The sequence below is a fragment of the Eucalyptus grandis genome, chromosome 9 (genome assembly GCF_016545825.1).
Source record: "Eucalyptus grandis isolate ANBG69807.140 chromosome 9, ASM1654582v1, whole genome shotgun sequence".
Taxonomy (NCBI): Eukaryota; Viridiplantae; Streptophyta; class Magnoliopsida; order Myrtales; family Myrtaceae; genus Eucalyptus; species Eucalyptus grandis.
In genome coordinates this window covers 39,169,025-39,193,634 of record NC_052620.1, presented here as the reverse complement: position 1 = coordinate 39,193,634, position 24,610 = coordinate 39,169,025, and the positions used below count along the sequence as shown (strand labels likewise).

Below are 24,610 nucleotides of genomic sequence, written 5' to 3'. Positions count from 1 at the left end.
GAGTGATATGCTCACTAAAATCCCAAATGATGTTTCACAAATCGCTGAATTGGATGAAAATATTCTGAAGGAATTTTCGTTGACCTGTGTTAAGCAAAGCGACATTGAGAAGAATTTGTGTTCATTAGAAAAAGAAGATGTACATGGAGAAGCCCATACCTTATTGAGTGATTTCAGCAGTATGAGTACCTCTTCAAAGAAGAAAAGTGTCAAAAAGCTCAAAACCGATCAGAGGAAAAAACCATCATCAAGGTTAACAACAGGAATTGTGGACATTTCTGAGGACCTTGTACATAAAGAGACTTCCTTTCATTTTGATGAAGCTCGCATCTCTCGTCTTTCGGATAGTAAACCAGAGCAAGTAGAAGAAAGGATACAAGTTACATTAGCGCAGGCTTCCATAAAAACTTCGAAAGCAGGGGCTTCAGTTGATTCTGGGCGTGTTTCTTTACGTGAGAACTCAAATGGAAATGGTGGCAAGGTAAATAGGCAGATCAATGAAGGAAATCCTTCGTCAGAATTGTTGGTATCTGAAGGTGATATTAAATCAGATATTAATATCAACAAAGGAAGCATGCCTTGGCAAATTCCGGATATATCGTTAGAGAGGACTAGCATTGGACCTTCTAGAAAAAGCTTCATACTTGATCTGAATGGACTGTTGGCAGATATAATTCCATATGTTGGCTTGGGATGTAAACCAGACTTAATTGTGTCAAGAAAAGCAGGTAAAGAGTTGAGAATTCGTGAAAGGTTGATTTTTTTATATAATCTAATATCATTGTTCTAACTCATTGTTCGCTCTTGCAGTATTCAAAGGCCCTTTGTTGATGATTTTGTACAATTTTGCTTTGAGAAATTTGCTGTTGGGGTTTGGTCTTCAAGGACAAAGTATGTTGTTCAGTCTATGACCTGCAGTCTTCTCATCCTTGTAATTCCTTTAGCATTATTACAAGACTCTTCTCTCTGCACACGCACGTGGTTGTTAGGATCACAATATAGAGTGTAGGATCATGGTTGTACAATCCTGGTACACAAAAACCTTTGAACAATCTGGATTGTAAGAAAAATTGTAGTCTGTTGGGATCGTGATCCAGATCATAGGATTAGGTGGGATTACCATCCCAACTACGATTCCACTGATCCAGCTTTAGGAGGCAAGTCTGTCTTTTCAGGCAGAGCAAACATGAAATTAGACCTCCTTCCTTCTAGCCCGTGTGGGCCACTTTCTTCTTAAATAATGTTTTCAATCCGTATTTGGAAAATATACGGCATAAATGCACAGTAGAAAACAAAGCAGAGCAGTGACACTCTTCTCCTTCTACTTCTTCTTCAGTCTCGAGTCAATGATGAGACGGGTATCAACTACCTCTGGCTCTCTGAATTGTACCGTCCTTTGGAGACAAGAGAGGCAAAGCTTCCATTCTTATGCAACCAGAGGAGAGAGATTGCCTCTGGAACATCCTTAAGAAATTGGCACCCCATTTTACTTGGCCCAGTAGTGTAATTTGTTTGGATTTGTACTGATTAGACCTCTTAAGCTAAAGGCTAAATAACTGAAAACCCTCGAATAGCAAGTGAAAGTGAGGTATATTACAGAGGATAAAAGAGAGTTAAATCAGAGAGTGTGGATCTGAGATTGGTTTTATCCTGTGAAATAAAGAAAGAGAAGGTATGTGTATGACCAGAGAGGAGGACAGAATGAAGGATTAGATATGAGGAAAAGGCAGGAAAGGGATTTTTATGCAGCCTTTTCGTTGATTGTCATGGAGATTTTTGTGATCCTATTGAATCCACCTCAAGTGAAGCTGATAGACAAATGGCAAGTGGGGAAAACATAAAAGAAAAATAGGGGAAGGAGATTTCATTCTTTTACATTTTCTTAATTTTCTTGACACGGTGCTTCAACTGTTAGTTTCAAAACTGGCAACGGAGAATTTATACCCAAGTGTTCTCTCACAAGGGAACCATACCTTGGAGCTTCAATACCTCCTTTTAAGGTTAATATGCATCTAATTACAGTTAGTTAACTAAGCATTGGGTTACTTCAATAAAGTTGTAAGATCTTACGATTTTTTATCTGACCGTTGAGGATCGCGAAGGGGTCCAACTTGGGATCCCGATCCTGACGACCTAGTGTTCTGTGGGTGGGTGTGTCACTTCACAATACTGTGAGTTAACTAAGGATTTCATATTTTAGGGTCATTTCAATGAAGTTGTAGGATCTTATGATTTTTTATCTGACCGTTGAAGATTGCGAAGGGATCCTACTTGGGATCCCGATCCTGACAACCTAGTGTTCTGTGGGTGGGTGTGTGTCACTTCACCATAAAGTTTGCCCAGCTTTAATATTCACTGTGCATTAAATGGTCTTAGTTATTCATTTTACAGGAGAAATATGGATCCAGTTGTAGACTTTATTATATGACTCCAAAAGAAAATTGCTTTTCTGTTGGGTAAGCAGCTCTCACATGGAGATTTTCTTTTCTATGTCGGTGTCTATTTTGTCCCATTGCTCATCTTGCATGGATGGAGACTGACTGCAGACCATTAAGAAAGAGCAAGGGCTACTTTTCAGTTCCTCATCAGTTTGGTGTAAGATTGATCTCTACAGCTTAATGGAACTAAGAGCCTGAGTGTAGGATCTGCCTCTTTAATTTCAGCTGAAGAGTGGAAAGTTTTCTATATTTGTTTCTATTAACTTGTGGCCTCCTGTTTTTCAGATGGAATGAATACCTAGTATTTATTTTCCAACTGATTATATTCTCTTGACGTTTCAAGTTGTTCATTTTATCCCTTGATTATATACTTTGTTAGGTAGTTGATTAGATGAATAAGTTCTCTTTCAACTTTGTGATTGCATCGCTCCTTCTTGTGAATATATAGGTATATCCTTGGAAGTGAGCCACATTTCACCTTATTTGTATGAACTTTATGATATTTTAGTCTTTCACATTAATAAAAATCCTTAACATCCCCTGTTAAGTTGGAAATTGACTTTGTACCCCATGATATGTCCCCTTTTCCTTATTGTAGTTTTCCTTAGATCCTTGGTTTAAGTTGCGTAAGTACATTAAAGTTTTGCTTACAATGCATAATTAGTAATGTTGGAATATTTAAATATTAAACCACACTTTCATCTAACAGCTTAAGCCTTTAGAATAGTTGACGGTGGTTCTACAAAATCTTACATGATATCAGAACTGGAGGTCCTAAGTTCAAATCTTTCTAGACCATATTTGCCTCCCAATACTAGGCCAAAAAAAAAAAATACCAGACTTAGTGTGAGGGGGAGTGTTAGAACATTTAAATATTAAACCACACCCTTATCTAACAACTTAAGCTTTTAGAACAGTTGACAGTGGTTCGCAAAATCTCACAAGTAAAAGCATATACTTAAACTACTGCAAGTAACCGTTCCTGTAGTAGCTATTGGTTTCCTGTTAAAAAGTAAATGTCTCAACCTTTATGCATCTCAATGATAATAACATCATATCAGTTATATTTTTAGTTTATTGCAGTCTTTTCTTTTTATTAGATTCTATTTCATTGTAGTCATATCTTAATGGAAATTGATTTAGTACAGGATCAGTCTCACTGTACTATGACAAAGTTCTCTACCCTCGAGAAGAGGGATAAGCCCCTGGTTTTGAAGGAACTTAGGAAATTGTGGGATAAGCTCGAGCCTAATCTTCCATGGGAGAAAGGAGCGTATAATGAGTCAAACACTTTGTTGTTGGATGATTCTCCATACAAAGCCCTTCGCAATCCGTTAGTCAGATAAGCGTTCTCGTCTTGACAGCTGATTTCATTCATAAACAGTATGACTAACGTCACTTTATCCCTGTTGGACCTATCCTCATCCAGGCAAACACTGGAATATTTCCCTATTCATACCACTATAGAGATGCCAAAGACAATTCTATAGGTAAGAGACATTAAAATATGCATGTATTTTCTGTGTTTTAGAAATTTAAAATATCAACAACATTATTTCTTCAGGCACCTTCGCATAGATCTCTTTTTTTTATGTTCTATTTAGGATGCATGGAATGATCTCACGAAGAAGCCATAGCAGGTAGCTGAATAAATGATAGTTCTTTTGAAAATGCTCTAATTACCATTCTGTTGTGCATGCTAAAAGGGTGCAATAGATAGCTGAATCGATAGCGAGTGCTTTCTTTTAGTCTTTTCATGTATAAATTGACCGGGGACAGCATAGTGACATAAACTTGGTCAATTATTTGCTCTGTTGAGTTCATCATCCTGGACATTCATATAGTTGGCACTTTGTTTATTTTACTGTGCCAGAGGTATGAGATATCGCCTTTTGATCTGTTGAAAGTTTTGTTTGTCAGCAGACGTGCAAATCTACTTGGTTGTCTGCCCATAAATTTGTTATTACTGTTGTCCCTAAAATTTCCAGATTTCCCCAAGCTCATGGAATCTTATGATCCCGGCTGAGTAAGCTATAGATCAAACTTTTTCTGGCCTATCGTAATACTTGCAAATTTGGCAAGTCAACAGGTCACCTTGTGCATTATTTTGCTACCTCTTATCTGTTACTGTATCGTTAGGGCTTTTTATATCTTTCTGGAAAAGATCATCCAGTAGCTGATAATGCTCTCATTCTCTCAGTTGTTGCAGTTTTTCATCAGTGCTCTAACTATTTTGTTTGCAAATTAATCCTTTATGCAGGACCTGGAGGTGACCTGCGGGTCTACCTAGAAAGCTTAGCTTTGGCCGACGATGTTAGGAAGTATGTGGAGCAGAATCCATTTGGTCAAAGAGCAATCACAAATTCAAATCCATCCTGGAACTATTATAAGAGGGTGTTAGCTTCGCACCCACCTGAAGATGCTACTTCTATATCGAAGTGAGCACATTTCTTATCCTTCACTTGGATGACAGCTTATTTTGTGACAACTTGAACATCTTTTTTGTTCAAGCTTGTTTAAGAATTAAACAATCGTGTGCATGTTGCATGGCAGCCCCTAGGAATGTTGAGTTCATCTAGAATAGTTGTTACTGTTGTCATATCAGACAATGTTTTGTTTTTTGGGGTGAGAAAAACTTCTTGTTCTGACAGTCAAGTTATAGATGGTGTCTATCTTTACACACGATGAAATTTTTTGAATACCACAGTAGATAAAACACAGCTTTCCCTTTCAGTCATGCATTGGTTGATGGAATCGCATCGGCAGTGTTGGATCAAGACAAACAACTTCCTCACCAAAATCTGCCACGTGGATGGACCGGGCTTTACCACATATTGGTGGTGATCGATATGATCCACTTTTTTGACAGGATTGAACCCTCTTTCAAGTTCAGTCAAGAAAGTTGAATGTGCACATAAGGGGAATCAGTTTACGATAGCGATGTCATTTTGAGGACCAGTGATTCAAAACGCCAGTAGATGTGGAAGAGAACAATAAAAGGAAAGAGATTGGAGTCTTTGCTCCACCCATATCCGTAGATGATGATGGGTTTGGTGATACTGCAGGCGTGGAAGTTGGTGCAGTTGAGTATGTGAGCGCCAGTAATTTTATTGATGCAGCAGATGCGACTGAGGTTGAGATGGAGATTGATCAGATTAAATCCACTGGGAAGAGCAAGAAGCACAAGGATTCTAGGTCAATGAAGCCTTTCAAAATTGCCCTTGTGGATTTTGTGAAGGAAGTCCTACGGCCATCATGGCGAGGAATATGAGCAAAGAGGCATATAAGACCATCTTGAAGAAAACTGTTGACAAAGTAACTGGAACTATGAAGAGCCACCACATTCCGAAATCTCGAGCAGAGATAAATCACTACATTGATTCTTCACAACGCAAGCTGACAAAACTTGTGATGGTAAGTCCTGGTACAATTATTCACTTCTAACCAGATTTACCAAAATTCCAGTGAGGAGAAGTTACATTAAGCATTTTTTTACCTTTCCGCACACTAACAGCCTGATGGAAGCAATTTGCAGATATCGTGTGAATTCACCCCATGATTATGTTTTAGCAGGGTTACCTAATGCCACCTTGTTGGTGCTTTTGCAGCGATATGTTGATAAGTATGTCGACGTGTAGATATGAAACCGATGGATTTCAAGGCCATATGTATCTATCATACCAGAGGTTTGGCTGAGCTGTGGACAATTTGGATGTTGAAGTGATATTGAGCAGATATTTCAACCCACCAACCGTTTGCTCTAGTCTATGGATGGGAGTAAAAATTGATTTTGAGGTTAGGGAAAGAAAGCACCCCATTACTGCAGAGCCCGCTTACATATTACCCGATTCGGCTCAGACTTTTTTGGTGGATTCATGTAAAAAAGATTCACTTGATCCTGAAAGTAGCACAACCTCCTCTGGAAGTTTTAGCTCCCAAAGTCGGATTCATCTTTGTGAAGGTGTGTTATCAAGGTTATGTGATGAGAGACTGACGGTCTTGTTCCTTGTTGTGAGCATATGTTTCATATAATGTCACCCGACAATGCATGTTTCTTTGGTCAAGATGTGCTCCATTAGTACCATATAGCAAGATGGACAGAAAATTTAATTTGAATAGCTAATGTAATCGTCATAGTATCTCCCATAAACATCTTGTTTTCCAAAGCCGTATGTAGATCTTATTCATCTGAGAGACTTTTTGACGTGAATTTGCATTTAAACATTTACTTATGGAAATAGTATTCATGTGAGATTCAATTTTAAACCAGCTGTGCGATTACATACGATATTTGGACGTAAAAAATACTACGACATGGCAGTTTCGCACATCTATAAGCTAAAGAGGAAAACATTACATAGTTTTCTTAGAATGACACGAGATTTCTATTTGACATCAGTAATTTTCTGGACATGCTTGTGTTTCCAATATTTGAAAGACCTCACCATTCGAATTAAATCATCTCATGAGCATGTAATAATGTACTCTACTATTGAGACGATGCATATAATGGATACTCGAGAACAGACTCGCCTAGGTTGAACTCGAGTTGTAAAGTCCCAGAGGCATATTTGGACGGGCTTGGATAAGGGCATTAAGTGATGCAGTTTGTGACCCGAATATTGTATGTTAAACCAACTGAGAGTTAATTATTTCATTTAAATATACATAGATGAAACTAAAGAAAACAATGATAATCTTTTTACACCAAAAAAAAAAAAAAAGTGATCGAAAATTTTCAAGTCAGAAAAAAGAAAAACCTCAAACCTTGGGGGCCTTGGGCCTCACGCTAGGTGGGGAGCAATGTCGTTTTTTCTTTCTTTCTAGAGATGAGCATGGTTTCAAAGTAAAACTTAAAACTTGAGAACCGGACTATGAGAATCTATAGGTTCCGGGTTCTAAGGTATGAAAGTAGATTTCAGATTCTAAAAAATGTGGAACCTATTTAGATGAGTAGTTAGTTAGAGGAATGTGGAACTTATAATACATTTTAATGTTTTTCTTAGTCCATGTCTTCGTCAATTCTTCATATTCTAAGTCATTCAATGATGAGAGTATAATTTGTAAGTACTGGTCTGAATTTTCATTTTATGACTAAAATTTTTTTCGTGTTTGTAAATGTAAATTATGATTAGTGAATTATAATCGTTCAAATAATAACATAAGTGAAATCTAATTAGACCCTTGAACTGACTCCGAAACTTATGAAATGTTTTAGATCCTAGGTTCTATGGTATGCAAAATAGATTCTAAATTTCAAAAAAATGAGGAATTATTCCAATGGGTAGGTTCTAAAAAATAAGAAATTGTTCAAACGATAGATTTCAAATTTTTTAAATGAAATTTGTATGAAATTTGGAATTTTTCACTGCTTGCCGAACGCGAAATTGGCTAGTGGCCCGCGATTCGGAGTGCAACTCAGTCTCGAACTCACTCACTGAGTCGCAGCTCGATTCGAAAGACGTGACCTCTGCACTTGCCGGAGTCGTTTCTTGGTTTGTTCGCTTCAGTTGTTGGAGGGCGCGAAGAAGGTGAGGCGGGGCTCTTCTTCCCTCGCCATTTCCCTCCCCTGCGTGCTCTTCTCCCATTTTCGCCAACGTGTCATGCGTTTCGTGTCTCGGCATGTCCTTGCGTCTTGTTTGTTTGAGCCAGCAGGGGCCGTGGGATTTGGAGTTCTTTCGGTTTCTTGGGTTCCGGGTCGTTGTTTTTCTGCCTGTTTCTTGTTTTGGTCGACATGGGTCCCTTTAGATGCTCGTACTTTGGTGGTTTCCTCGTCAAGGTTGAGATTTGCGAGGTGGGTTCTTGGTCTTTCGTGGCGATGCTGCATCCTGGGTCTGACAAGCACCTGCTTCCGTTGTTCTGCATGTAACGATGCTTTCGGAGATGAATGCTTTGGAATGGGTCATTTTATGTGTAGGGGGAAGATGTGAAGCTAATTTGCTTCATTTTTTAAGGGCATTTGCTGTCACAGTAGTGAAATAACCGGCTCCCTGGGCTAATAACTGGCCAACTGTTCCTCTGATAAATCAGGATCGAGTGAATTCTTCTTCGCACCTTGGATTTGACTCGTTTTTGTTTGCTGTGATATTGTTGATTAGACCTGGTAGTTTCATAATGGGAATGATTCTTTCATCATGTGAATTAATTAAATCTACGAGAAAGTGAAGAAATTGAGTATGTAGTGTTTGGATCAACAGCTCGGATGACCCTTCAGAGAAAATTGCCTTAATCTAGCATATCCCATTTCGAGTCTTGCTGGTCTGAAGGAAGGGTGTGGCTGAAGATGGTCGTACGTTGGTGGTTTCCTTGTCAAGGTTGAGAGTTGCGAAGTGGGTTCTTGGTCTTTCGTAATGATGCTGCATTATGGGTCTGACAAGCACCTGCCTCTGATGTTCTGCACGTAATGATGCTTTTGGAGATAAATGCTCTGGAGTGGGCTCATTTTATGTTTAGGGAAGCTGTGAAGCTAATTTGCTTCATTATTAAGGGCATTTGCTGTCGTAGTAGTGAAGTAACCGGCACTTAGGTTAATAACCAGCTAACTGTTCCTCTGATTAATCAGAATTGAGCACATTCTTCGCAGTGATTGTTGTTTCGTGCCTTGGATTTGACTAGTTTTGGTGGCTGTGATATTGTTGAGTAGATTCAGTAGTTTCATAATGTGAATGATTTCTTTCATCATGTGAGTTAACCAAATCTCCGAGAAAGTGAAGAAATTATGTCCTGTGCAATTCCGAGTTCCTGTTGACTAAATATGTTGAGAACTTGTACGAAAGACTGGGAAAAGTGGGAGATTCTCCATTTTTCCTCATAATTGTGTTGATTGCTGTAATCTTCATGATTGTGATCTCTCCATTTCTCAGCTGGGATTTACAATTCACGAGTGTAGGAGACATGGTTGCTAATTTGGCATGTGTTGTTGCCCCTTGAGATAATTAAAAGGAAAAGCTGGTTGTTTTGCGTGCTTCTCTCTTTGATTTTCATGTGAAGGTTCCTCAAACTGATGTATTAGTGCTTGTGGCTTTGTATATGGGTCATAGGTGGCTTTTGGTACTTGTTTGCTGCTGAAGAAATATCTTCAATTGTTTATTAAGTAGGAAACAGAGCGGCATTTAAATATGAAAATATATTGGGGCAATAAACCAGATGAAGAATTGGTATTTGTAAGAGCACTTTCTTTTTTTTTTTAGAAATTGTCTGAATAGGATCTGGTTACTCCTTTTCAGTTACTAATGAGGATAACTTTTGTGCGTCAAAATGTCAATCAGCTTCAACGTTAGCGTTTTATGGTGATATGAGTTCTGAATGCCCATTTCATTATGTTAATGTAAGCAACATCTGATAGATTAAGTCTCATGCACATGAGAATGGACACAAGAAGGGATAGCGTGCACGCAGGAAATAGTTGCTTAATTGAATAGATATTTGAATGGCCTTGTTATAGATTTAACATCTTTACTTGGTTTAGTTTCCTGCTTTGAGTCTTATTTATTGTTGTATTTTTCCCCCAACCAGAGAATTAGGCGTTTTAGTAGAACTGAATGATTGCATCTTACTGCAGGGAACATATTTAAGGGCATATATATCAAGCTTATCCGCTGGTTTCATTCACATTCATGATGCATGCAGATTGGGAACGGTCAAAGGGGCTTTAAGTATTGAAATAATTTAAATATCCATCTCTGGGAAGATTTTCTTGCCCTGCTTTGAAAGAAGAGATCATTGCATGTGGATAAATCTCCGCTAGAATATCATGAGGGACCAGACTGCAAGTTAGGATGCTGGGCTTTCCGGTTGGAGTAATAGTTCAGTGATTTGGATCAATTGTTATTCTTAAATAAGTTGTGGAGGCAGAGCCATGCGGCGGTAGTAGCTCAGTAGTGGACAAGAAGAGAAAAAGGAAGAGGGAGAAGAGTAATAGAAATGTTTCGAATCTTGGGATGGATAAAGAGAAAGAGAATTACCTTCCAGAAAAAAATTCGTCGGTGAACATGGTTATTTCTTTACCTTCCCCAGCTGATTTGAGCTCAGCTCTGGAGAATTCTAAGGCTCAGCCATGCAATGAATTAAATCCTTTACCTGCAAACAGAAAGAAGAAGAAAAAGAAGAAGAAAAGAAAGATCCAGGTAACAAGCACTGCTGAAGGTGATACTGGTGCAGAAGTCCCATGTTCTGTACTGCAAGCTAATGAGCTGGACGTTAATATAACATGTCCCTCTGGCAACTCCCGTCAAAGTCTGGAACATGAGAAGATCCGACCAATTGTTGAAACGGACTGCCTTACCAAGAGGCAAAAAGAGAAATAAGGAGAGGAAAAAGTTGCGGTGGATGAAGAAGAAAAAAAGGCAAAGCCAAGGAGAATGTCTCTGGGAGGAGCGATACGCTCGCTGAAATCCCTAATAATATTTCACAAGTCACTGAATCGGATGAAAACATTCGGAAGGGATTTGCCTCAACCTGTGGTAAGCAAAGTGACATGGAGAAGAATATGTGCTTATTAGAAAAAGATGTACATGGAAAAGCTCATACTGAAGAGACTTCCTTTCGTTCTGAAGAAGCTCATATGTCTCATCTTTCAGACAGCAAAACAGAACAAGTAGAAGAAAGAATACAAGCTACATCAGCCCAGGCTTCCATGGGAATCTTCGATTTTTTTCTCAGCCTTTCAAGAATTTGACCGAGAGTACTATGGACATGGAGGACGAGAAAGCCAGGAGTTGTCGAAAACTTCCATTTCTTGCACTTACCGAACCAGGAAGGGAGGGATGCCTCAGTTAGAAGTCTTGGAGATGTTGTCCAAGGGGACTTACAGAGCCTATGCTCGCTTCATCCAATTTGGCTTTATGTTTTTTGTGGATTCACTTAAAGATGAGAGACTGACGGTCTTATTCCTGATTTTGAGCATATATGTTCATATAATATCACCTGATAATGCATGTTTCTTTGTCAACATGTGTTCTATCAGTATCATATGGCAAGATGGACAGAATCTTGATTTGAATAGATAGAGGCTTGGTTGATTTCGCATAAAACCTTTTTAAACCTTTTTCAGATAAACGTTTTTCAGATTTTTTGGCTTTTTGGCATTTGTTTCATGGAAAATGAATTGATTAGAGAAATATTTTCATGAAAAAAAAAAAAAAAAAAAGTCTTTTAAAAAAAGGAAAAAATATTTTCACTTTTCAAATAGGAGAAACATTTTCCGCCTCACTCTCTCTTTATATTTTTAAAAGTCGAATTTGTTATTTTTTATTATTTTTATTTCTTTCTTTTTGCTTTTCTTCATTCTCGACTGACCGCCAGCCACAGCAACGGCCGACGACCTTCCGTAGCCGCAAGCGTCGCCTTGGTTCACCCAATCGATGAGCATCGGCGCTCTGGTTCACCCAATCGATGAGCATCGGCGCTCGCATTGGCCTACTTCCAGAACATGACCGACGATGAAGAAAAAGGAGGGGGAAGAGAAAAAAATAGAAGGAAAAAAAAAAAAATAAAAATAAAAAATTAACTTTTAGAAATAATAAAAATTATTAAAATGAGTGCAGGGAAAATCGAATCGAATTTTCCACACCAAATGATGACAAAATTTTTTAGTTCATTTTCAAGTTTCGCCAAACATCGAAAATATCATATATTTTAAAATATTGTTATATTTCTGAAAAATGTTTTTCAAAAATACCACATTTTTTAAATGAATAAAGCCTTAGTGTGATTGCCAAAGTATCCCCATGAACACCACAATTGATATGTTCGTGAAATTCACATATTTATCATGAATGTACCCAGGTTTGGGGTTTTATGTTATCAATACAAAAAAAAAAAAAAAAGAGTTCTTTTTAAATTAGTCTTTCAACAAAATTTTTAAATCTTTTAATTTGGCCCAATTCTTTTAAATTGCTCCCTTAAAAAAAAAAAAAAAAAAAAAAAATTAATATGGCCCCCAAAAAGAAATCCAAATGAGAATGAAAAAGAAGATCTCATAAAAAAGTTGGGGATAAGACATTAATGGTGCTACATAGTTGTGTCCAAGGCCACTTTGGTCAAAATACAAAAGCTCGGATTCTGACGCTTAAGTGCCAAAATTTGAAAAACGCTCACTTTGGTGCCAACTCCGACGAAATTGGCCGGAAATCCGACGGGCCTTTTTATTAATTTTACGCCGACGTGGCTCGTCGGAGAGGGCGAGTCAAGATCCAAACACCAAAACGACGCCGTTTGGCATCTTCCCCCAACTTTGAAACCCTAATCCCCAAATTGAGAGGGAAGCTCGTCTTCGTGTCTTCTTCTTCCTCGAAGACCCACACCAGCAACGGCAGACTTTGCACGGCACCAGCATAAAGATCGGCAGCACACCCAAAGAACGACACCGGCAACGCACCAACAAAGAAGAAATAAGCACTCAAGAACCCCTTCGACCCATCTTCTTCCTCCCTCCGCCCCTCACCTTCGATTTTTCCCGCAACAATTTTGATCTCTCCTCCGCTCACCTGGTCGAGAGCAACTACAATGGTGGCTAAGTGACGGTGGCCCAGCAACAGGCCGGTGGTCGAGCGACGGCGGGCGAACGACGGTGGCCGAGCGGCGAAAACCTAATTTTCCCCATGTGAGCTAAACGGCTGTCGTTTCCATGAAGCCATCCATGTAGGATGGCAAAACGACGTCGTTTTCTTAAGGAGGACCGAAAATGACGTCATTTAAAGGCTATCGATTTTTTTTAAAAAAAAATTTATTTTGGCCTAATCTTTCTGGGCGAATCTTTCGCCGGTGGCACCAAAAGTGAGCGTTTTTCCGATTTGGCACTTAAGTGATCCGAGGCAAACTTTTACACTGTAAAAAGAGCATACACAATTTACGCACCACACGTATCTTATCCCTAAAGCTGTGGTGGGCCTGAAGGAAGTTAAAGAGCACAAGAATTTTCAACGGACAAAACCCTACTCCACACGCATTCTCAAAAGGCAAGACGAAAGTCCCGTTTTCTACCCCCGAAGCCCGTCCGAAATTTCTCTCTCCTGCTCTTCTTCTTCATCCTCTTCGGCTACGGTCGGCGCGCTTACTTCCTTTTCGAGGCAAGCAAGATCCTTCACGTCCACGCGGTTCCTCTCTCTCTACCTCTGCTGCTGTGCGAAGAATGGTGGGTTCTGCTCGGCTTCTCTTCTGCGTTTTGTTTTTTCCGGTTTTGGTGGCTGTGCGTCTTCTGGGTGTTGCGTCTCGAGCGTTCTTTCGTGATGGCATTGCCCCTCTCAATTGGGTTTGCTTCGCTTCTTGGATTTGAATTTCTTTTTCTGGGTAGCTGGTATTGTTGAGTAGATTCGGTCGCTTCATAAATGTGAATGATTCTCTCAATTGGGTTTGTTTCGCTTCTTGAATTTGACTTCTTCTTCTTTTTTGGGGGGGAGCTGGTATTGTTGAGTAGATTCAGTCGCTTCATAAATATGAATGATTCTCTGAATTGGGTTTGCTTCACATATTGGATTTGACTTCTTTTTTTTTTTTTTTTTGTTGGGTAGCTGATATTGTTGAGTAGATTCGGTCGCTTCATAAATGCGAATGATTCTCAGTTGGGTTTGCTTTGCATCTTGGATTTGACTGGTTTTTTGTTTTGGGGTAGCTGATATTGTCGAGTAGATTCAGTCGCTTCGTAGTGTGAATGATTCTTTCATCATGTGAGTAAACCAAATCTTGGGAAGTGAAGAAATCGACTACTTCCTGTTCAATTCCGAGTCTGTCTTGATTTTTGTGTTTGAGAACTTGAATGGCGGGCCTGAGGAGCTGGGGGAAGTAGGAGATTGCAATAATCTTCGATTGTAATCCGGCGTTTTGCTGCTAGAATTTGCAATTTACGTGTGTGGGATATGCGGTTGCTAGTTTAGCGCTTTGTTGCCACTTGAGGTAATTGAAAAGAAGTTTTAGTTTAGCTACAGGTGGGTGTTTTGCATGCTTCTTTCTTTGATCTTCATGAAGGTTCCTCAGACTGATGTGTGAGTGCTTGTGGCTTCACATATGGGTCATGGGTGGCTTTTTTGTACTTGTCCATTGCTGAAGCAATATCTTCAATTGTTTGAGTAGGTGACAGAATGTCAATCAAATATGAAAATACTTTGAGGCAGTAAAGACGACAAAGAACCGCTATTAGTATTGGTATGATAATTTTATTTTTATAAATTATCTGAGTAGGATTCAGTTAATCATTTTCAGTTACTAATGAGAATATTTTCAGTGCATCAAAATGTCAATCAGATTCAAGTTATCGTTATAGGGTGACCTGAGTTCTGAATTCCCAGTTCGTCATGTTAGGATAAGCTACATTTGATAGATTAAGTCTCATGCGTATGGGTATGGATGCAAGAAGGATAATGTGCATGCGGGAAATAGTTGCTTAATTGAAAAGATATTTGAATGGCCTTGTTATAGATTTAACATCATTTCTTGGTCTAGTTTACTGCTTTAAGTCTTCTCCATTGTTGTATTTTTCCCAATCAGAGAATTGGGTGTTTTAGTAGAACTGACTGATTGCGTCTCACCATGGGGAACGTATTTAAAGGCATATATATATCAAACTTATGTGTTGGTTTCGTTCCACGTTCATGTTGCAGCTTGGGAACAGCCAAAGGGGCATTAAGGATTGAAATAATTTAAATATCCATCTCTGGGAAAATTTTCTTTCTGCTTTGAAAGAAGAGATCATTGCATGTGGACAAATCTCCGTTATCATGTCATGAGGGACCAGACTGCAAAGTTAGGGATGCTGGGCTTTTTGGGTTGGAGTAATAGTTCAGTGATTTGGATCAATTGTTTTTCTTAAATAAGTTATGGAGGCAGAGCCGTGCAGCGGTAGTGTAGCTCAGTTGTGGACAAGAAGAGAAAAAAAGAAGAGGGAGAAGAGTAATAAAATGTTTGAATCTTGGGATGGATAAAGAGAATTATCTTCCAGAGAAAAATTCGCTGGTGAATGTGATTATTTCTTTACCTTCCCCAGCTGCTTCGAGCTCAGCCCCGGATAATTCTAAGGCTCAGCCATGCAATGAATTAAATCCTTTACCTGCAAAACAGAAAGAAGAAGAAAAAAGAAGAAAAGAAAGATCCAAACAAGCACTGCTGAAGGTGATACTGTTGCAGAAGTCTCATGTTCTGTACTACAAGCTAATGAGCCGGACGTTAATATAACATGTTCCTCTGGCAACTCCGTCAAAGTGTGGAGCATGAGAAGATCCGACAAACTGTTGAAACAAACTGCCTTACCAAGAAGCAAAAGAGAAATCAGGAGAGGCTAAAGTTGAGGTTGAGGAAGAAGAATAAGGCAATAGCTGAGGAGAACGTCTCTGGAAAGAGTGATACACTGGCTGAAATCCCAAATAATGTTTCACAAGTTGCTGAATTGGATGAAAGTTCTCTGAAGGAATTTTCTCAACCTGCGGTGAGCAAAGTGAGCTTGAGAAGAATTTGTGTTCACTACAAATAGAAGATGTACATGGAAAAGCTCATAACCTTTTGAGTGATTTCAGCACCTCTTCAAAGAAGAAAAGTGTCAAAAAACTCAAAACTGATAGGAGGAAAAAGCCATCATCAAGGTTAACAACAGGAACTGTGGATTTTTCTGAGGACCTCGTTCCTTAGAGAGGCTTCCTTTCATTCTGATGAAGCTCATATTTCTCATCTTTCAGATAGTAAACCAGAACAAGTGGAAGAAAGGATACAGGATGGGTCATACTTAGCACAGGTTTCCATTGGAACTTCTAAAGCAGAAGCCTCTGTTCATGATCCAGAGCAGAGGCTTCTGATCTTCTGGAGAAACCTGAGACTATCAAGCTGCATAATGCAGAACATGGTTTTGCTAGTCGTTCTGGTTGAAAGTATGGCTGTGACCAATGCTACAGAAACAAGAATGTTGAAAGCTTTTCCAGGTTCAAACGGCAGAAAAGCATGTCTCATGTTGATAAAGAAATTGAAGCTGCATCCAATTGCAATGGAGAAGCTTCCAGTTAATTCTGGCTTGTTTTTGTGTGAGCACTCAAATGGAATGGTGCCAAGGTAAACAGGGCAGATCGATGAAGGAAATCCTTTGTCAGAATTGTTGGTGTCTGAAGATCCTACAAGTTTGCACACTAAGGTTTGCCCTAAAAGAACTACCAAATAACCTCTACTCTGGATCCCTTCAACTCAGGCTCGAGATCCTCCATGACACCCTCCGGTATCTCCAAACTAAAAACTTGAAAAATTGTAAACCACGACGGGGTAAGAATAAATCTCAGTGAGTCAACACTCTAAACCCCAATTAGGACGAAAATTCACTCAAGGGCATCCTAAACATACACCACTCATAACTTACCTTACCACAACACCTACCTGCATATTAGTGCACCTCATAAAACACATGCATACAATAATTGCATTCAATAATTTGAACGCATTATGTCACTCATCAAACAATTCACAAAGGTCCTAATTATAGGATCGACTCGTTATGACACATCACATTTCATGCCACACAACTTCATCTCATAATCAGGTGCCGGTAACTCATGTTGGTGGTTTAATCCACACTCGATATTCACTCTCAATATTCAAACTCCAAATTCAAACTAGAAATCAAACTCAAGCTCAATATCGTACTCAAGGTTCTAGAGATGTCCCCTCCCACGAAGCAGCCACATCCCCAAATAGGCATGGTTCAGCAAACATAGTATCAAGAACAATCACCAAAACTATTACCAATCCTAACCGGCAAAAATGGTCCACTCGCGTGTCTCCGAGTTTAAATCCAAAATCTAATCAAACGAGTTCGGAAAACTCCTAAATTTGAATATGTTGTAAAGGACACATAAAAAAAACATTTTCATGGAGACACCTTAATCCATATTCTTCTAAATTAAGCCCAATAAATCACTAAATTCAGTACAAAAAACTGTGTTCATTTCCAAAAAGTCTATTTTCCAAAATCAATTTGGTTCGAGATCCAAAACTTATCCATTTGATTTGAAATTTGACTATATTAAATTAAAATATGTGATAAACAACCTTCGTGAAGAAATCATTTTGAAATTCGAATCCTAAGAGTTGATAAAAATCTTTTGAATCCCAAAAGATCACCAGTTTAGCGAAAACAAATGTTTTGTTTTGAAATGATAAAACCGATATCTCATTCGTTTAAATCCTTAAAATTTTGAGTAAAATATATGTTATAGTTGAGAATGTCTAAAGTATTTTTTTAAGAAGAAATTAACCTCAAAATCTCAGCACATTTCAATCCACAAAAATGGCAAACAATGAGGGTCTAGAAATCATATCTGAGAAAAATCCACAGAATTGGATTAATCCCTCCTCATTAATGCTAATCTCACCAATTAGATTAACACTAATCCATATTAAGGCTAATCTAACCATTATATATTAGCACTAATCCATCTTAATACAAATCTCACTTAGTACTAATCTGTTAGGGAGTTAACTCACCGGATTAATGAGCAATTAATAACCTAATCAAGGATTGGGAGTTAACTCACCGTTAATGAGTCAACGAGTTCACGGCAATGGAAACGAGAAGGCGGTTAAGACTTGTGTCTACGACGGTGCCAAGGGAGGTTCGAAAGAGGTTGAAAACGGCCTCGCGAGTTTCTACCCTTAAACTGAAACTTGGTTCTGCTTCTGGCATGGATTGAGCTGGTCTCGATAGCTGTTGGTGCAACTTGGCTAGAACGGGCCAAGTGGGTGGCGAACAGCAACAGCGGAGTTGCAATGGTCGAGCGGCGTGAACAGGCATGGAATAGGAGTCGTGGATGGGAACGGTGGCTATTGCGGTTGGTTCAAGCAAGCTAACCCCGGCGGGGACTTCTTTGTTTCGGGTCCAAGGCTAGTGCTGGTACTTTGGTCTTGCTTCAACAATGGAGGAGGTGAAAGGATGAAGAAGAATGAAGAGAAGGTGGCACAAGGCTTCTCTTTGGTTCTCTCACGGTTTTCTAGCCCCAAAACAGCAACAATGGAGGAAACAAAGGTAAGGAAGAAAAGAAAGAGGGGTCAGAGCTAAAAGGGACTACCAAGCTCCAAATTCTTCAACAAATATCCCAATTTACTCAAGTTCAAGGCCCTGCTTTAGCCCTATCCTCTGCCCATTTTCCTTCACCAATCTTCCTCCACAAGTCACTCTAGGTGGTCCAAAATGTTGCCCCCTAATGGCTACGAATTTTGAGTATTCCTCCTCAATTTCCATTCAATTTCATTCCAAATGGCCAACTTGCCAAGGTAGATGCCCACTTCAAATTGTACCATTTTCCTAAACAAATAATCCAACTTGGATGCCAAAAGTGTACTAAAAAATGGGCCTCTAAATTTACTGGTTAAATTTTGCCAAATTTTGATTTTTCGCCGAAAATTTGAACTCACCGAAAGTTTTTCGAAGGATAAGTCAACGTTCCTAAAATAAATTGTGATATGACAGAACTTTTAATTTCTGAAATCGGGTTCAATTTCGCAATTAATTTCAGCCGGACGCAATTTTAGCACGATCTAACCTACCGGGTAACTTTTAGAATTTTTAGTGCATTTGACCCATAGTCGATTATTTTCGATCTACATTGTTCATCTTCAATCTATTGGCGACTCTCAATTATTGTGAAAATCGTAAGGTTTTAAATATTGGCACTAGGTACCAAATTGATAGAAAATTGGGTTAGTGTCATTCGACGCAAATTTTGCAATCAGGTGGAATTATCCATACTTCAATTGCGTTCTTCCGTCAAATCAACCTATATTCAATCACTAATGCTTATAACGATGCCGTATTGACCCTTGTCGATTATCATAGTCGAGCAGCCGATTTCTAATTGAATTCTTAAGTCTATCGCGTTTAGATTCCTTAACAACTTCACCTGATGGACAAGTTATCTTGTGAGTGGCTGACTCAGAGAAAAAGACTATAGGTGCGTCGATAAAAAGCTCATTTCATTTCATCAAAAATAGGATTGAAAATCAAGATGTCACATATGTATGACAAGAAGCTAACCTTGATGATCTGCATATTCTTATTAAGAAAATTTTCTTGTTTTTACATGATCTATATAATTATTGATTATGAGTTTAGCTTAGTAATAGGATGCCAAAACATTAGCCAGCTTTATTGTGCTTCAATTTTCTTTTGTATTGTCTTGAGTTGTATTTGGTTTTGTTGGAAACAGATTCTTGAAAAACGAACCGATACTCAAATGATCGAATATCGAAAAACAATATGAAAACGGCTTAGGAAACGTAACACCAATCGAAAGACATATTACGAAAATGGATATATCTTGTTTGCCATAGATTAAGTACTTGTTGCGGTCTCAAAGGAATTAATTGAAGTATTGTCTAACATACACAACCAAAATTTATCCTTTTTTTCACTTATATATTGTAGTTATATTCATTTAAAACTAACTGTTATCTTCCTCTCATGGGCCATTTTCTTATGAGCTGGGTTTGGTTAAACAAATAAAAACTCAACATCTCTCACTCGCACATGGTGGGTCGAACAAAATCAAGGATAGCCAAACGTCCCAAAAGTAAGGGCAACAAATTTCAAGCACTAGGCAAGAGCAGAGGGCTTACCGATGGGTGATGCTCAAACTGATCATCTCCATGGACGGAGGTAGCGTCTGCATAGGAGGAGGAGGAATAGGAGAGACGGAAGCAAGGCGAGTGGGCAACAAAAAAGACGATAGTGCCAATATGGAGGACAGCGACGACATTGACAGGGAGTTTTGCTTTGTCCTCTTTTCTGGGTCGTCTGACTACTACCACGACTACATGGACGCCAACATTTCGCGTCTATTTCTCTCCGATGACCCCTTCTTCAGAGGGAAGCGTGTGCCATAGAGCCCTCCGACCCCAATGCCACCAAGCCTCCATCGTTTCCCAACAGCTGAAAGAGAGTGTTGACACCTAAAATTTTGATTAGGTTTAATTAGGTCTTAATTTATTTTATTTTTTAGATAATAAATAACCAATAACAAAAACAACAAAAAAACAGTAAAAACAAAAGAAAAGAAAAACAAAAGCAACACCCCCTTTTTTTCACGTGCGCTTGTGCGGCTTGGCCCCACCCCCCTTCCTTCTTCTTCTTCCTCCTGTCTTCTTCTTCCTTAGTCGCTTGCATCTCACGCGCGGTGGCCGGTGACGCGCAGAAAGGACGGCCTACGGCCGAGGAGTGTAGGGCGGCGTCGGCCGGAGGGGATAAGATCGCAGGTGCCATTAATGCTGAGCGAAGCTTTGAAAGCTCGATGGGACACCGGTTCAGCCGAGCGGAACCGGTGGGCAAGCCGGAGGCCGGCGACCAACCCCTCCGTCGACCGGAGTTCCTTCGCCTATAAATAGGTGGCCGCAAGCATCGTCGGAGGGCGTGGCGAGCTCGGAGATCCTTCACCGAGAGACATCGGGAAGGGTTGAAGGGCGAGCGCAGGAGAGAGCTCAAGTCGCGAGCTCGGCCCACCTTCCACCGAGACTTCGGGAAGGCCGGCGGCGAGTGACTTCGAGAGGACAGATCCGGCCGGTGGAGGCTCGGATCTGGCCTGAGTGAGGAGGAATCGAGGCCGAGGAGGGTCCGGCCGAGTAGATCTGGTTTTTTGCTGCTGTTGTTACCGCCGGACGCCGTGCCGCAACCGTTCGCCTCAGTCCCGACGCCGTTGCTTCGACGGCTTGTTGCCATGCCCCACCTGCGAAGCCGTTGCCGTGATCGGTCCGCCGATGCCGCGTCAGATCGAGAAACCGAGTTGCCCAGCCACCACCATCTGGACGCCATCGCCACGAGCAGGTAGTGTTACCGCCACCGCCGCCGTTGCCGTCGCCATAGTTTCCCCCCTCCGAAGTCCAACCCTCGTCGCTACCGTCGCTGTCGCCGCCGTCGCTGTTGCCGCCGCCGTCGCCGTCGCTGTTGCCGTTGCCGTCGCCGTCGCCGTCGTCCCCGCTGTTGTGCCTCGGCGCCGCGATTCAGGAACCCTAGGGTTTCCGATTTTCCGGGTCGCGACCTCGGGTTGTCGGGTCGGACCTGGATCGGGAACCGGGTAGGGATTCCGCAAATTGCGGGCGCGGCGAAAGACCGGGTCGCGATTCGGGTCAGATCAGGGTAGGGTTCGTAAGGAGCCGGGTCGCGGAGCGGGTCGTGGACCCGGCCGTCGGGCCGGGCCGGCGTCCCCAAACGCTCGGCCACGGCGTTTTTAGTAAGTAAAAAATAATAAATAAAAAGAGATGAAAAATCCGAGTCGGGCCCGCAACGCGGGCCCGTCCCGCGTTGGGTCGCGGCCCTCGGACCCAACTGCGATCCGACCAGTCGGTTTTATTTTTTTTATTTTAATATAAAAATAATATTTTAATAAATAAAAATTAAAAAAATGTTTTAATTTCCAAAAAATCGAAAAATATTTAAGAATGTCGAAAAATGTTTTATTTTCTAAAAAATCGAGAAAAATCAAAAAATAATTTATTTTCCAAAAATATTTTGAAAAATATTAAAAAACATTTTATTTTCCGAAAAAAAAAATAAAAAATATTCCATATTTTCCAAAAATGCCAAAAATCCAAAAAAAAAATCCAAAATTTCATGAAAAAGCCAAAAAATTCAGAAAAAGCCAAAAGACTTGTATTTTTCCAAAAAAAAAAAAAACCAAAAATACCAAAAAATCCCTTTTATGTCCAAAAATGAGAAAATACTCAAAAAAATGTTTTTCCTCCAAAATGCATGGAAAATCTCTCAAAATCCAAAAGCCTTAGGGTTTAAACAAGATTAGGTACCGAAAGGGCATTAGTGATTAACTAGTGTAATCAAGTCCCCGATCCTAATTTCTCCTGTTGCGCAGAGTGAGTATTTCTCCCGATACTTCACTTGGGTTTCTAATCAACCCACCCCAAATCGATTAGTGGCGACTCCAATTTAAAAATTGATTTACAGGTTAAAAACTCAAACTATTAAAGTCGTGAATTGGTGGACTTGGGAGAGTCCCGACTTAACTAATTTCAGCCGAGCCATTAGCCTCCTTAGACGCTAGTACCCGATTGCGGGCGCCGAGAAAAAAGAGGTCGCGACAGAGCATTCCGATGGTCGTCGGATTTTGCGAGACGAGAGGAGAAGAGAGAATGAGGAGGAGGGATCTAGAGTGAAATTTGAAATAAAGGAGAGAGAGAGAGAGAGAGAGGGGGGGGGGAAGAAAGACAAAGGAAAAGAGCATCGTGTAATTAATGAGGAGGGAGCATCGTTTGACTGCAAAGTTCTTATTTTCCCTTCTTCTAATTTCCACATCACTCGACACATGTCACAATTTTAATGGATCACGCGTGCCACGCGTGCAGATGACGCGGTGATTAGCAACCGCTGAATATTTTCTCATTCGCTAGAGAGGAAAGAGGCTTGCTCTTCTTTCTTCTTCTTCAGACAAGGAAAGCACGAAGAGGAAAGAAATATGAGACAAGGAAATAGATGTGTGCAGAGCAAGAGAGAGAGAGAGAGAGCGTAGGGGGCTAGTGTGTGCATACTAGTGAGAGAGAAATGAAATTAATTTTGTGCGCAAATTCGTTTGCTGGTGAGCGGCCCCCACACCTCCATGTGTCCCTTCCTGAGTGGTCCGAGACCTCTTGGCGGTCTGGGACTACCCAATATTTTTTCCTGCATGTTGATGTCTTTGCCTAGTTAATAATGGTCGCCACAGTTTTCAAGTAAGCGCAGCTGCACGACCATGCCTTTTTCTTCGTCCCACCGGACCTGTCGTTTGTCCTCTTGCCTTTCGAAATTAGTAATGATACAGATCATTTCGTCTTTGCTGGCATACATTTGTGTTTTGGTGGCGTATTGTCTGTTCGTGTCAATGTTAGGGGTTGTCTTTGCATCCTTATGTTCGAGATAGTCTCAGGAATTGCCACCCTCCACACTTTCCTCTTGGCTAGAGGTGGTTTTTTCTTTGTAACTTACTAACAGGTTATGGACTAAATAATGGTTATTACTTCCATTAAATTATTTGTAACTTAGTCACATGTAAAATCTTAATAAGTTATCAGTCATGGTTTAGCCGCCAAGGGGTTTAGAAGTTTGCCAACGCTTTTAAAGAATTGCCATTAAAGAATAGTATTTTGTATTTTCATGCATGAAACCCTAAAAATCTACCATCAGTAAAGCATGTTCAAGTGTAGAATAACCCAATGAATTGAGGGTTTTTAAATCTATTGGTGCTTTCCCTTGATCACCATCCCTATAGAGATGGTTTACAGAGTTGATAATCACTCCGTTTACTATAAGACTCTTACTTAGTCAACATTTAAATCCTACTGTACCCAACTTTTTCTGGTTCACCTCAACATCCCCGAGTTCAATTGCAATTAGAAGTGAGTGTCATCCTATCAAGCATTACATGGAATCAATACAACAAAGGGCAGGGTCACTCCGATTTTCAAAATTTACACACTTTCCCAAGTTTAATTGCCTTGTCATGATGTCCAAAAAAAATAAAAATAAACTGCCTTGTCATAATGGAACCCTAGATAGTGTTCAGCAAAGTGTCATTGAATAGTTTTCCAGTATAAATATGGTGGTTGATGCATAGCTAATGATCTGTAAAAGAATCTTTCTGGAAGAGTTGAATTATTGATGGAAGTTTCGGAGTTAAGTAAAGTTACACGACCAACCAATGAACTTAATAATCATCTAACAAGAGATGAGAAGCAATTTATTCGTTTAACCACCACATTGTGGTCATGTTATTGGTGCTTCCACTGACAGTTCGCTCGTGAAGGATCGACAGTTGGTGACTGAAGAGTATTATGTCCCCTGCTAAATCTAGACAGAAACCTTAAGGGCTTTTATGGAGATAAATACGTTAGGGAAATGCATTTCCTAAGGATTATTTTCCTTCAAAAGTTTCAAAGTTGTTAAGGAGCATATACAATTCTATTTCCATAACACCCCTTGGCAAAATGCAATCGTCAACCTTGTTGGATTGGACAAAAGGCTCATTGTAATTTCCTTATCCAATACATGATTAATGGAGGGCAGGGTCACTTTGGTTTTTGATGTTTACATCCATATTCAAGTTTTGTGGCCTTATTACAATCTTACCTTGAATAGTTTCTAGCAAAAGAATCTGTCATTGAATAGTTTTTAACAGAAACATGCATGATCTGGGGACGGCTGATACATAGCCATTTTGCAGAGTTGACCT

General features: G+C 40.0%; 1 protein-coding gene and 2 long non-coding RNA genes across 3 annotated transcripts; all 3 read left to right on the top strand.

Moving 5' to 3' along the window:
* The first annotated feature begins 640 nt into the window (after window positions 1-640).
* LOC120288312 lies at window positions 641-2,425 on the top strand. Its single transcript, XR_005546648.1, has 3 exons — window positions 641-728; window positions 811-891; window positions 2,392-2,425. It is a non-coding gene; the product is annotated as an uncharacterized LOC120288312 (long non-coding RNA).
* Window positions 2,422-5,319, top strand: LOC120288310. The gene is made up of 5 exons (XM_039302211.1): window positions 2,422-2,456; window positions 3,587-3,772; window positions 3,868-3,928; window positions 4,699-4,876; window positions 5,205-5,319. The coding sequence occupies exons 2-5, from the start codon at window positions 3,605-3,607 to the stop codon at window positions 5,302-5,304; spliced, it is 507 nt and encodes a 168-aa protein (XP_039158145.1). The 5' UTR covers window positions 2,422-2,456; window positions 3,587-3,604; the 3' UTR covers window positions 5,305-5,319.
* A 69-nt stretch (window positions 5,320-5,388) lies between these two features.
* On the top strand, window positions 5,389-6,635 carry LOC120288311. Its single transcript, XR_005546647.1, has 2 exons — window positions 5,389-5,852; window positions 6,047-6,635. It is a non-coding gene; the product is annotated as an uncharacterized LOC120288311 (long non-coding RNA).
* Window positions 6,636-24,610: the final 17,975 nt, after the last annotated feature.